The 14,242-nt window shown below is 40.1% G+C and overlaps 1 protein-coding gene across 2 annotated transcripts in view; it reads right to left on the reverse strand.

The window, feature by feature from the left end:
* Window positions 1-14,242, reverse strand: part of DCAF1 (DDB1 and CUL4 associated factor 1) — a 50,969-nt gene that overhangs the window by 14,658 nt on the left and 22,069 nt on the right. For both annotated transcript variants that reach the window (XM_065845807.2, XM_065845808.2), the window contains exons 13-22: window positions 12,841-12,965; window positions 10,490-11,750; window positions 9,373-9,571; window positions 8,598-8,680; window positions 7,575-7,659; window positions 5,958-6,191; window positions 5,329-5,422; window positions 4,857-4,961; window positions 3,877-3,950; window positions 2,575-2,679 (exon numbers count right to left, since the gene is read on the reverse strand). In XM_065845807.2, the coding sequence (XP_065701879.1) occupies window positions 2,575-2,679; window positions 3,877-3,950; window positions 4,857-4,961; window positions 5,329-5,422; window positions 5,958-6,191; window positions 7,575-7,659; window positions 8,598-8,680; window positions 9,373-9,571; window positions 10,490-11,750; window positions 12,841-12,965 (2,365 nt within the window). The remainder of the gene's footprint in view (window positions 1-2,574; window positions 2,680-3,876; window positions 3,951-4,856; window positions 4,962-5,328; window positions 5,423-5,957; window positions 6,192-7,574; window positions 7,660-8,597; window positions 8,681-9,372; window positions 9,572-10,489; window positions 11,751-12,840; window positions 12,966-14,242) is intronic.

Below are 14,242 nucleotides of genomic sequence, written 5' to 3' on the forward strand. Positions count from 1 at the left end.
GTGATCAGCTGACACTTGTCAAAACTGGCATTATGAGCCATCAAAATTTAACGTAAAAAACATCAGGCAGATATTTTTACCACAGTTCTTAACTTGTCTCAAGCACAATTTTGAAAGCGGTTTTATTCTGTGTCACATGATTTCCAAGCAAGATTTGCCCACAAAACATGCTTCTACTTATTACTTTCTGTACTGGTAAAAAACTGTACTCATGGACCCATGTAGATCATATAAAAAAATATATACATATATGCATGAAATCAAGGTATGAAGATAGAGGGGTCAAACAGATTAATATCTGCTCTCAAAATCTTGACCAAAGAGATACCAGATTAATGTTGATTTACATGATTTCTCCTCACACCACTTTGATGAAAAAGATCAGCAAACATCTTTCTTTAGTAAGAAGGTATTTTTGAACATCTATGAGAAGTCTCAACAAGTTTGAAAGTTTATTTCCAATTTTTCAAAGCCTAATCACAGAAACTAACTAGGCAAGTAGTAAACACCTACACATGTGAGCATATGTATACAGAGAAAACAAGTTGCTCTTGTTGGCCTTAACAGACAAGTGTGCCAGAGAGATCTCATCCTTATTCTGGAAAGCGTCTACTCATTCTAGCTCAATGCTTGGTGTCTCTGTGGAGACAAAAAGCTATATTTTTTTAAGTCTAAGACTAGAATAAACCTGGAGGAATAGCAGTGAAGAGCTATGGGACAGAGTGCAAGAGGTTAGTTTATGTTTTGCTAAATATATATAGATCAAATTGAACTGGGGTTCATAGGTGTTGTTTATATTAAAACCAAATCTCTCTTACTAAAGAGACATCTAGGAAACATCTACACACACCAGAAATTACAACCATAAAAAGCAGCAATTATGCAATATCAGGTAGTGACTCAGCTTGCAAATCAATCCCCGAACAGCTTTGTTTGAATACTCCACAAGCAGTACAGAAAAGCTTTTAGTACACTTCAATTCTGCCTGGGGATACCTCCATTTGTAAGGCAGGAAGTGTCCCCTGTCACATGTGATGGGTGGGAGACACCTTATCTCTGCTCAGTACCTAGTGTTACAGCCTGGAACCAACAGCATTCAAACTGCGTCTTCTTATACAAATACAGTTCTCCACTTAAGTCAACACTTACCAGTGATAGCGCAAAACAGTGTCTTGATAGCTGCTAGTTAATCATTGTACAATACAAAATCAGTTTCTGCTACAAATTTTTTTTTTAGATCTTATAAAGAAAATATGTGAACAAAAATAGTAGAAGCTGAGACAAAAATTGAAACTATTGCCTGAGGCAAGCACTGGATGGCTAGAAAGTAGAACCACTTTGGAAGGAACAGTAATTTCCCCCCTCTTCATTGCTACCCAAGGAATTCTCCTCTTCACTCATCCTAAAAGTTCCTAAACTGAATCCATCCAATCTAGGGATAGAAACAGTAACCAATGATTTCATAAGAATGCCAAGACTTCAACTGCAACCTTGTAGCATGTTGAGAGGACAGGACAGCAAACTGTATGCAAAACAGAACTTCTGTTTCATCTTCAGAATTACAGTGAAATTGTAATAGGAACAACTAACTGCAAAGAAAATTAATCTTTCCTAGGATCTGCTGTCCAGTCAGCTGAACTAAGAGCTCTGACCTAGCAACAGGAAGATCCAGAGACAGAAAAGGTATCAGAAATGCAGCTTTCCATACAGTGTGAAAAAAAACAACCAAAAAAAAAAAAAACACCACCAAAATATTACCTTCTGGCATTCTTTGGAAAAAAGGTGAAGTCAGCTTTTCTCACAGAAGATATAACCATATGATTTACTAGAATGCAGACACCAAAGAGTAGAGAATAATGCCTCTAAAGTCTTTAGGGAACTGAAGCATAACATCTTTGGCTGTTCAAAAGAAAAAACTCACACCTGACACCCCAAAAGCTATAAATTTGTCTTCACTTCTCATTGTACTGTAGTTAGTATTGTGGGCTACCAAGTGCACCTTAAGGAGCACTTATTGCAGTTCTTGGCTCTTCTGTAAAGTTGCCAGAGATCAAATCGCTGATCTAAGAAGGAAAATAAATACATCCCAATGCAAACTTACAGCTGTCTTCAAAACTCTTAAAACCTTTTGTTGTGTAGAATTACTGTGTAGTTTAACTGCATTAGTCACAAGCTGTGTCTCATTCAGAAATTGGTGACAAGTTATGCCCAAATATGAGACTTGCAATTGAAACAAACAAACAAACCAACCAACCAAAGCCTCAAATGTTACTGTCCCTCTGGGTGTTAAAATACTTTAAAAAACAAGCAGAACAAACGGAAAAATTTCTGATCAAGACTGAAACACTTAGGGAATTAATAAATCAACTGTAAATTATCATGTTGGTTTACCGTGCACAAAGTTACTGTTCACACAGGTTCTAGATCAATAGTCTTAGTTTATGCTGACAGTAAAGCGACCTACTCCACATTAGGTGAGACCAAATGAGGCATCTGTACTTTACGGGTAATAAATGAACAGGTAGATGGCTAACAGCTACTCCTGAACAACCAAGCTAATGCTATACTTCTCACCTGATCTTCTTCTTCATCTTCTTCATCTTCTGCCAAACGTTGCCTGCCCACTTCATACAGTCTGCAAACTGTATCCATGTTCATGGCATCCATGCTCCCTTGATTCTGAAGACGAGATGCCCACAAAGCAGTTAGCCCCAGGAATTAAGCTCCACGTTCATATTCAACACTCCATCTGATCTTAATTACAGAAACATTACTAAAAGCTTTCCGTCCCATTTGCTAGCAACAGTACAATTAGCCCTAAAAATGAGTCTTCTTGGCTCCAAGTGATGTAAATATCTTCTTGGCCCAGAAGTGATGCAAATATCTACTTTTTGTGTCTGTAATTCACAAGTTACACTCTCAGTAGGAGACTTAACAAAACCTTTACTGGATCCTTAACATGTTTTGGTTTAGTTCTCATCTAACCACCACTAGCTTTCAAATTTGCCTCCCTGCCATATCGTGGTACCATACGTCTTGAGAGGATGCTAAAAGCTCTCATATAGCTCCAGAAGCCACCAGTCTGATACCCCAGGAACTGCTGCTGCTACATGCCAGGAAGTTACATTTCCAATGACCTCTATAGAAGAAAATTTTGATATCTTGGCCTCATAACCTTAGCAACTCCAACTTCAGTTAAACACGAAGCTTACCCTACTACAAATCCTTGACCTGCTTTTTCTGGCCTGTAAGGATCAGTAGTTCACAGAGTATTAAGTCAAAAGGATTTTAAATTAGTCATTACATGTACACAGTCAGGTTCAAGACTCATTAGTTTCATTAGACTTCCCCCTTAACAGACCAGAAGTTTCACTCAGCAATTTTTGCTTCAAATCCTTAGCTTCTTGGGATTTTGCTAGGAAGGCAAGTGAAAAAGGAACAATAAGAGCAATTCACAGAAAAGCTCCATGGGAAGCCCCAGGAAGACTGTATTTCCCAGTTATTCCATTCCAGTGCAAATTTTAACAGGAATTTTAACAGGAATTTTTTGCTATAAATAGAAAAAAAATAGAAAAAAAAGGCATTTCTCTCTATGCTTATAAGAAGGAAGACCTCTGTACATTTTAAAGAGGGAAGAAGAGAGGCAAATGTGTTCGGAAGTTTAAGGAATCAGAGGCAGAAAAAACAAGACTGCTGTGGGTGGACAATAAAAAACTAACAGCATCTTTACTATCATCAAAATGCCATCTCTGCTTAGGACATTAATTTAATAGCAGGAACTCCAGAATCATCAGTTTTGAGGTTTTAAAAAGAAACAAAAAGCATTGCACTCAAACTGCAGCTATAGAGACAAGAGTTTATTCTTAGCTCCTTTACCTCAATGACGGCCAGGTAGCAGTCCTTGCTGTCTGTGCACAAGTCAAAGATATTCCGCTTTACATCTATTGTAGCTGGAAAACATGACAAAACAAACTCTGTGGTTAACTTACTGCTCGCTGAAAGAAAAGATCTAATAATACATGTCTAAAAGCAGATGGTAAAATGTTGGGACAAGAAACAACAGCTGAAATAAAAATGAAACGAACACTTGTAACTCATTCAACCTGTAATAAAGAATAGAAATGTCAAAAACTATCACAAAAATAGATAGGTAAGTTCTTAACATGCTCTGCATAGCACCTCCCCCCTTAGTAATACATTTATTGGCTTCTCTAAGCACAGTAAACAACAGATAATCTTCCAGGATAGGTGGCAAGCAGGGGACTGAGCTGTGTTTCCTTTCAATAGCAAAAGCCACATTTGTTTATGTCTGCAGCAGCAATTAGTTTAGTGCCAGGAGCTTTGCAGGCTGGAGGCCAAACTGACAGCATTTTGAATGACCATGGGGCGGGGGGGGGAAATGCTGTCAGAAAAAGCAAAACAATGTGGGAGGGTGGGGGAGGGAGATTAAAGAAAAAAAAAAAAAGAAAAAAGGGGAAAAAAAGGGGGAAAAAAAAAAGAAAGAAAAAAAATAGGGGAAAAAAAGGAAAAAAAAAGGCCCTTCCTGAAATGAGACCAATGCCATCCTGGCCAAATGACCTACTATCTCAGATTATGTCCTATTTAGAAAGAGGAAAGGAAAATAAAGCCAGAACTGCAGAATGGTAGCAAGTAGGGCAGTCACACACTGAACTGGATATGATACTTGAACCTATTTCAGCATTAAACCCAATTCTTGTGCTTCAATCAGAATGGGCTGTAGTAGAATTCGTTTTGTCACACATGAAAAGGGGAAGAAGTAGTGAATGTTACTATGCAGAACTTTCAACAAATCTTCAAACTTCAGACCAGGATATTTCCTCCTCTCTTACTCTTACCTATAGGTTTATAATCCGTTGCATTAAATGTCCTGAAAGAAGAGCCAAAGGGACTTCTCATTCTCTCCTCCAGAAGGTCATCTTCATCATCTGCCTGCAACATAGCTGATACAAGGAAAGATTATTCCACAAATGCACCTTCCATTCAGCACCACCATTAATCAACTTAAGATCAAATCTGACTCTGACATGAATTCTCTTTTTATTTAATAGCTTGGCAAGACCTATTTAATATCTCCTCTTCTAGAGCTGCCTTTATTAATACTGCAGATCATTGAAACTTGATACAGAGGACAAAATAATTTTCTCAAGCATCATCAGACCTGCCATTATATGCATTTTCTTCTTCAATAGGCTGATTTTTCATCTTGCAAGTGAGCTGTGATATTGTTTACAATTTAATTGAACAAGCACCTACTTATCTCAAGCCAGAGGTGACGAAGGAGAGTAATATAAGACTGGGAAATCCTACCTCCATACATAACTGTGCCAGTATAGTTGAAGACTACACGACACTGATCCAGTGCAGGTACTGTGTGTAACAAATGGAAAGTTCGGAGGTCCCACTGAGAAGAAATACAGGCTAAGGAGCAACAAACAATTGAAAGTTTCTTTATCCATTTCAATACAGTGGCAAACAAACAATTTATTGCATTCAGGAAACCTCATTGCCACCCTCTTGCAAATATGACAGAACTGGAGTTTGATTCCAGCACCAGAATCTCTTCCATGTGTTCAAAATGAAAAAGCTCTTACTCCAAATGCCATTCCCAGTCATGGGATGTTACTGCAGTAGCTTCAAGGTTGATCTTGGTAAGGGATAGGAAGAAAGCAGAGGTATCACAGAGTATATTGGAAAATAAAATCTCGCTCTCTCTCTGTTTTAAGTATTTCCTCTAGGCCATATCAGAGGCAGAATCTAGATTTAAATTACCTAGCTGCCAGACAGTGCCTACTTAATTCACACATGAAAACCATTGTCACCATACATAACCTGGAACACAGCAGACCATTATCACAACTTCTGCAAACAGCTACTTGTTTATCAATACAAATTCTTCAAGTTCCAGCACCTTGGTTACCACAGTGGCCAAAGGATACAATTTCTGTGTTGACTATGACCTCTAGCCCATTGGGATGGAAAACACCACTGATGGTCATGTTGAATTTGTCAAACTTGTGGATGGCTTGTGCCGATCTGACATCCCAGAGGACACCATCATTTAGGACAAGGTCATCAGTGGGGTTAAAGGTGGCACAGTTCTTCTTATAGTTGTTGGCAAGATCTGGGTTAAACAGAGTCAACAGCTTGTTGCCAGTCTGAATATCATAGATCTTTTAGATTAAAAAGAAAAAGAAAGATTAGTCACAATTTGCAGTGTATCAGTGTCTAAGATCATCCCATGTTGCCCTTCTAGATTGTTTCCAGAATCGGCCTGTTTCCCATTTTGCATTTTCATTTCAAGTGAGAGCATTCCAAAGATAACCCCAGTCCTTTAATAGTTTTTCACAGCTGGAACCAAGTCTCAAAACACATTTGGGCCAATATTTCACTCACTGCAGGTTCACTGATATATTTCAATATGATCAGGATTAGTTCCAAAGAAACTAATCCCATTATGAAAAGTGGGCTGGGAAGCTGCAGTCACAAGGTACCACTTAGCCAGAACCTGGTTTAGAAATGGAACTGTTTTGAGAGCAGATGTTATTGGCAAACAGAAAAACTCCAAAGCACACAGTGAGGGAAAAAAAACAGAAAACTAGTTACAACTCCTGATATTTACACAGAAAAGTAACTTTCTGAGCTTTGGCCCAACTAACTATTGGAAGATAAAAAGGGCTTTAGCTAGTACAAAGGTTTTATGACCATCTTCTCAGATAATTCTGATCTGTAGCATCCCTCAGAACACAGCTCTTGTTCAAACTTAGAGGGAAAAAATTCTCCATAATTGGAAAACATATCAGTTTATCAGATAAACACAATACACAAACTGATCTGACTTCCAGATAAATCCAAAACTGGGCAGGAATGGATAGTTTGCTTAAACAAATCAAGATCAATAAGTAAGATCATAACTAATTTGAATATGTTGTGTTTCACAACAACTTTTAATGCAAATACCTTTTCAAAACAGACACTGACTATAATGAATGAAAATTAGCATTGAGAAGAAGCAGAAGCACCCTGAAGCCCGTGTCTGTCAAATTTGCAGGTATTCATACAAAACACTCCAACAGCATTCTCTAAAAATATATTGCAAAAATTAAATTACCCAATAGCAACCTGCAAATTTGGGCAGACAAAAGGACACTTCTAACAGCACATTTCCCACAGCTGTTGACTAAGCTACTGTTTAAAGGGAAACTTTTATTATTACTGAAAAATAAGTCAGAGGAGTCAACTTCAGAAACAGAAAATAAAAAGACCTGCACAATTTCTCTCAAATGAACGAAACCAAAGCAGATTCTACAACTGCTCAGAATACCAACCAGAGGGAACACATTGCACATTGCTTTTGCTACAGTTGGTTCAAAATGGTCAAGTTTATACCCTCAGACACAGGGAGAAGTTCTTTGACGCTTTCAAGGCTTTCCTCCAAAGCCTCTTAGCTCAACAGTTACACAGATCATCATAGAACCCAGAGCTGTTAATAAACGCCCTGTGAATAATTATGTTCTTGTCACAGCTTCACAACTATGACCTTTACTGGTACTCACATGGGCAATGTCTCCTTTTGTGCCAATGACCCTATCCTGAGAGTGCTTGCTGAACTCCACATACTGGTCATCAGGGAAGGAATGCCTGGAGACAGAATCAGTGAAGAAGTCAAGGAAATGCAGATTCAAACTGCCTGTGTGAAACAAACGCCACCCCAACACCTCCAGCAGGTTTTACAAAGCAGACAATTAAAAATGGAGAAAATACTTTCCTTCACCATTGACCATGGCATAATACAATGCCAAATTGCTCCACTGGCATTTATAGGACAGTATCTATTACAGACAGACCCTTTACAGCACAGCAGTGAAAAAAACAGAAGCAGCAAATCCACAGACTTGTCATTAACAGGGTCAGCCATAAACATGTTGTAACACTGCTTAGAGGAGTAAGGAGCGAATAGTGTCATGAACATTCCAACACACATGCAGGTCTGAGGCACATTAAACTTTTAATCTGAAGAATGCCCTCTAGCTGACCTCAAACAGGTCACACCAAAACTGTTGCTTACAATTAAGGTGGACAACAGTCAAACCTTTTAAAAATGAAGAGCCTTCCACCCATTTTTTTATGAGAGGGAACAATTGTAAATACTGAAGTCAACTTTATATAGCTTTAACCAGGTCTGAAATAGCTTGTATCCAGGTCTGAAAATTTCACCATGCAAATCACCACGCTAGTAAAATTCTGTAACTGGCTAGAGAGAGATTGTCAAGATAATACACAAACATGAGACGAAAAATACAAACATATTTCTTTGCCTCTAGGGACAACAGTGATTTTACTGATCTATCTTGCATTAAACAGGACTCAATGTAGTCAGAATTTAGCAAAGCTGTCTGTACCAAATAAAATAGGGAAGATACTCAATATCAGAAAAAGAGCACATTTTACTTTTTCACAAGAGACACTGAGAGCTGTGCTGTACCGTTCTTTCACAGAGTTTGTTCTTAAGGTTTCTGCCTATACTGAATGGTTCTTCGACTGCAACATACCCCACAGGGGGATCAGAGTATACCTACTTCATATCAAAGACAGACTTCATTCCCCACAATGCAGACAGAGGTTGGCTCCACGTAGCAGATGTCAGCAATAAAGATCCATCCTGTATTTCCAGATGGGAGCGGAAAGGGAGGAAGGGAAAAGAATACCAGAGAAAACCGAGGTTATCCTTTTACCTGTACACTTTAACTTACACTTATAACATGAATTCAGAAACTAAAGCAGACTTTGTGCTTAGTAATCTGCTCCTATGGGGATGAAGTCTATGTATCTAATACCGTGTATAATATAAAGAACCCTTGGTAGACAAACATTAGAGATAAGAATGGGAACGATCTAAAATAACAGCAGATAAAATCAGGATAATCTGTGCCTGAACTGTGATGCCCTGTGAATGAAGTTCATTCTGCTTATAAATCAGTTAACTTTTATTTCTTCCTGGAATCATCCCCCAAAAGATTTTTTTCTCCAACAAAGGGAGATCATATAAACTCCAATATCTTATCTTATATTTATCTTAAATACATAGACAGTGTAATCATTTTTCCACTTTCAGCATACACAATCATTACCTATGAAGGCACACAGCCATTATGCAACTTCTCTATTATCTTGGGAAGAAAAAAAAATAATTGTAGAACTCACAGAGAGGGAGTATGTAAGTACAACAGGTACTTTAATGACAGGCATTGCAGGGCAGCCAGTTGGTACATTTTAGATTTACATATCCAGACAGACCCAAAACACACAAGGGCTGTGAGACCTAAAACTCAGAACAAGTCTTTGATTACTTACCCGGGATGGCTCAAGGTGCGTGATGGCAGAGTTATGGCAGTTGTAACTGGCCTCTTCCTGTCCACTGAATACATTATAGAGTTTCAACTGCCCTGTACAAGTACCCAGCATTAAGAATCGTTCTCTTGCAGAAAACGCACAACAGGTAAAGCCACTCTCATCCTCATTTGCTTCCCTGAACACAGAAATTGGACGGAACCTAGAGAAGGTAGAAATACAAGTGTCACCCAAAAGAGAAAAGCAAAACTGAAATGCTGGATGATGGTATTAAATCCAGTCCCTAAAAATCATGCAGGTACAAGTTTTAAGTTTTCTTCTAAGACAAGCTAAGTGTCAGTTGTAAGACTAGGATTCAACGAGTATATTGCAACATTTCAGGGTTTGTTGTGCGTTATTACATACTTCTGTTAAAGCACATCATTAAGTTGAAGCACCTGGAGACTATCTTCAAAGTTGGATTGATGGAAAACCTGTAACACCATCACCCAGATAGGTACAGACAGCTAGCAAAAAAATCTTCTAACAGTTCTGAAATACTCAGCACAAGAAGGCATATGGCACATCAACCAAATAACCTCCTGGCATCATGATTTCTCAAGGTGAAACTGGTTTCACTGTGAATCTGCTTTTATCTATGCATCACCTTTATTTTTATAAACTTTATATCATCTTCCAATTTAACCTCAGCAAAGAAAGGCCACATAAAAAGGCCAACAACTTGCAGTGCTACAGATTCAGCTGCAAGAGCAAAATATGGATTCTGCTGTCTTGCATCTGTCAGTCGACCAACCTTCAGGCTACGCTATACTGTCATGTAAACCTCGCATTACATACTTACCTTCCAAAGGAGAACAACAAGCTATGAGCTTCATTAGTCAATGTTGTTAACAAATTACAGTGATACTAAAAGTGAAGTGTGCTTTATGTACTAAGGACAACAGAAACAGAACAACTTCTAAAAATGTCTTTCAAGGCTCTCCCACTTGTCACCGTTGAATTAAAACACTTTTTTTCTCCAAGGATACTCCACTGTGGGACTGCACAGCCTGAATCCAGGTGAGGCTTGTTGGCACAGGGTACATCCTGAGAGGGATCAAGAAACATTTTTCTTCCTTACCTGCTAAATATAAGGTGTCTATCAAAGCAGCCACCATCCACCCCTCCGTACTTCGGAAAAGCTGCCCTGCGGGTCAGCCGTGAGGTAAAGTTAGTTGGCGCTTGGCGCCTCTGTTTTGGCTCAGGACACTGGTGGGGAGTAAAGAGAGAGAAAGGGGGACAGGTGGCAACAGGGTTCTTGCAGCGGGCGTGCTGCTCCCTAAGGTACTCTGTGATTATACTGTCCAGCGTGGGTGGGGAGGGAAGGTGTCTGTCCAGCTGCTTTTTGATAGCTGGGCTCTGGCTGTAGGCGCCATGGTCCGATTTTTGTCGCAACACTCTGATTTTTCTGCCGTTGCAAGGGGATGGCCGCTCCCGGACAAAGCTAATCCTGCCAATCAGAGGAGAATTGCTGGCGTAGGAAGGGCCTGGAAGGGCAAGTGGACCTTGGGATGCAGACGGTCTTGCCTGAGCATGGACAGAGGTCGCAGTAGAACCTACAGAAGTGTGGCTACTCAAACGGGCCGAGATGCCGTTAGCTATGCGAGGAGTGCGAGGCAGGGTCACAGGAGAGGCAGCAGCTGCAACAGGGGTGAAGGCAGACGAATGAGATGCTGCAGTCATGGGTAGGTCAGCCTCTTTAGTAAGGATAGATGCAGTTTCTCCTAGGCCCTTAGAGATGAGATGGTTCCGAATCAAGAGGAGCAGCTCCTTCTCAGGAAACGTGATCCTTGACTGGGCCACCACATCCGCTTTCTGCAACCGCGCCAGGGAGACGTCTGTGCCAATCAGCAATGGCTTTCCTGAGACACGCTCTATCAGCTCAGCAGCGTATTTGCAGAACTTCACGTGCTCACTGCGCTTGTCCTGAAGCACTGGCTCTTTCATCAGCTGCTGAATTTGGCAGCTGCTGAAGAGGGGGAGCTTGCTGATAATCTGCCGGACAGTACTGCTGCGTGAGAGCCCCACCAAGGCTTTGCAGGCTAATGCTCGGATCTGATCTGCATCTGTGATCGGCATCTTTATAGACAGCAACGACAGCAGCACTTTGATGCCATTGTTGGACTGTACCACATTCCACATCTTAGCTAATGTGTGCTCACTGCTCTTGGGGGCCTGAGGAAGCTTTCGCCGAGGAGTTCCAGAGATGAATTTGCCAATACTGGAGATCCGATTATCTGGACCACATACACAATTGATGATGATCTGAAGGGCTGATTTCTGAATTTCGGCATCATGAATGAAAAACTCACCCTCAGCAACTCCAAGGATGATACTAATACCTAGTGAGGGAAAGCAATAGTTTCTTTAGTATGCTAAAACATCTCTTACACAGTTTGTCAGACAAGTGAGGGAATCTTCAAGAAATTTCAAGAAAGTAATTCTCTTCATTGTGGGAATTTCTGAAGTTCTGTAAACTAGTGTAAGATGTATCCTTCTACCTCCCCAGTAAAATGTTATCCTACACTGATGCTCCTCCACTTCATCATCAGTTAGTAGGTAGTCAGTCTTTCAGATAAGGTGATCAGGCATGGCCTGGAAACACAAAATTTGAGATACCCGGCACAGAGAAAGATATACAGGCATGCTTCTTATTCTTACTGCAGAAAGCAGCTCTCTTGTATGAATACTAACAAAGTGGAAATAGAGGAAGGAAGGAGACTGTGATATGAAGGGAAAAAAGTAAACCATATCATTGGCTTGCAAAAGGAATCAGGTAAAAATGAAACTCTGGATTTGTTTTGTTCCTCCCCAGTGTTCCTGTTACTTTCCTGTCTGCTTCAGAAAATCAAAACCTTCACTCAAAGAATTGATGTTTCGTCTAAAGAAAGCTTTTCTGCAAAAGAAATTGTCTTTTGCCTGTATCTAGAATCCTGCCCACCTTTTTTTTTTTTTCTTTAAAAAAAAAAAAACCTCACACCCCATTTAATGCATAAGCCTTAGATCTGATCCAGGCACATCTCATTCATTTACATACTGAATCTGCAGGTAGCCAGTTAGAGCATAACTCAAATAAATAGCAATAATTGTTCCTCTTCCATAGTCTAAAATGCCATATTCCCAGAAGACTTGAATTTCTGAGAAGCTGAGGGAACCTTATAGTCCCATTGCAAAAGTAGATTTGCCTCTACCTGTATTTAATGAGCTCTTGAAAACAAAGATCATGCCTTCAAAGCTGTAATCCAATCACAGTGCTAATCATGACACAATTTTAACCAGTCTACTCTCCCACTTATTTGCATACCTGACAATAACTCTGAACACATTAATTATTTTTAACCCTTGTCTCACTGTAGGTGAGAAACAGCCAGCTGAAAAACACATAGTAGAAGACAATAAGTGTGTAAGTCATCAGGACGATATTCAGCTTACCCACAGTGGAAACAGTAGAGCCAGCTTCATCTAACACATCCACAGGTTCTGCCAGCTGCAACTGGATTTTAGGAACCACAGTCAGGATGGCTAGTACATCCAAAGCATATCGTACTGTGTCATTCCTGGAAGAAAACAACAGAAGAACTTCTTAGAGGTATACATACAGAGTTGTTCCAATAACATAAAATAGTATTCATTCTACTCCAACAAATACGAGTAAAGCAATCACATCTGATGTATTTGATGGTGCCTTTTGATTTTAGAATGTTCCATTCTTGAAGGACTGGTCTCTACAGAAGGCAGAGCTGTTGCATACACCACTGCCCACCGCCTGTCAACATTTATCCCAATCTGCCCACAGGCTCCTAAAAGCACTGTGATTTTGTATTTATAAAAATAAGTACGTAAAGCCTTATCCATAAAAGCATTCTAAATTCAGCTTCTCAATCTAATGCAACTCTATGTCTTGGTTGGAAAACACTGCTATCTAAAATACCCCCACCAGTCAACTAGAAACGAAGTTTTTCTGAAGTGAAAGGAAACTGTTTAGCAGTAAAACAAACAATTGTGAAAGGGAAAATGGTATCAACTTAGGCAGCAGTTTAAGAGAAACACAGATATGTAGAAGCTGAAAAGGGCTATTAAGCAAGAGGTGGAAGAGCAGAACAATGCAAGTAAAGGTGACAATGTTTGTAACCCTGCATGGAAAAGCAGGAGTTAACCCAAGTAGCCATTAGAAAACAGCTGCAGGGAATAAGAAACAGGAGAACCAGAAACTACTCTGCAGAGTGAAACCTGAGAGAGAGGGAGGGGACTGCAGAAGCAAAACAGATCTCAAAGGCTTTCAAGTTAAGTTAGGCAAGGAGCTCCTGCAGGCAGCACAGGTAAGGAGGAGGGAGTCCTAGTGACAAGTATACAGCTGATGACAACTAGTAATAGCAGTGACTCACCAGTGAACATATCTCTAGAGAGGATTACAGCTTCACTGGGGAGCAGATGGTCATTAGGATAAACAGAGGCTGGAACTTTACACCCATCCTCCTTTTGAACTGGGGACAGGATCCTAACGGTATTCTATCAGAGCCTGGTGGCAGGTCCCCTTCTTTTCTAACAGTAAGGATGCTGCAGATTTTATCAGGGTAAGAAAGTGGGGGAAGAGGTGCCACAGAAAGATAACAGAGTATCATGGTGCCCCCACAGCTTGTCTGCAGCCAAGACAAGGGAGAAACACAAAAGTGGTATTGTAAGGTGAGCCCCTCTACCAACATGCTGAGTAACAGCTGGTGCTGTATCACTGAGAGACATGAACCTGAGCAACGTACAGCAACAACCTGCAGTCTTTCTCCTCTCTCAATGCTGCCTTGTTGCATATTCACACAACTCCTTTGCAGTTATATCA

The sequence above is a fragment of the Patagioenas fasciata genome, chromosome 10, assembly GCF_037038585.1.
Source record: "Patagioenas fasciata isolate bPatFas1 chromosome 10, bPatFas1.hap1, whole genome shotgun sequence".
NCBI classification, from domain to species: Eukaryota; Metazoa; Chordata; class Aves; order Columbiformes; family Columbidae; genus Patagioenas; species Patagioenas fasciata.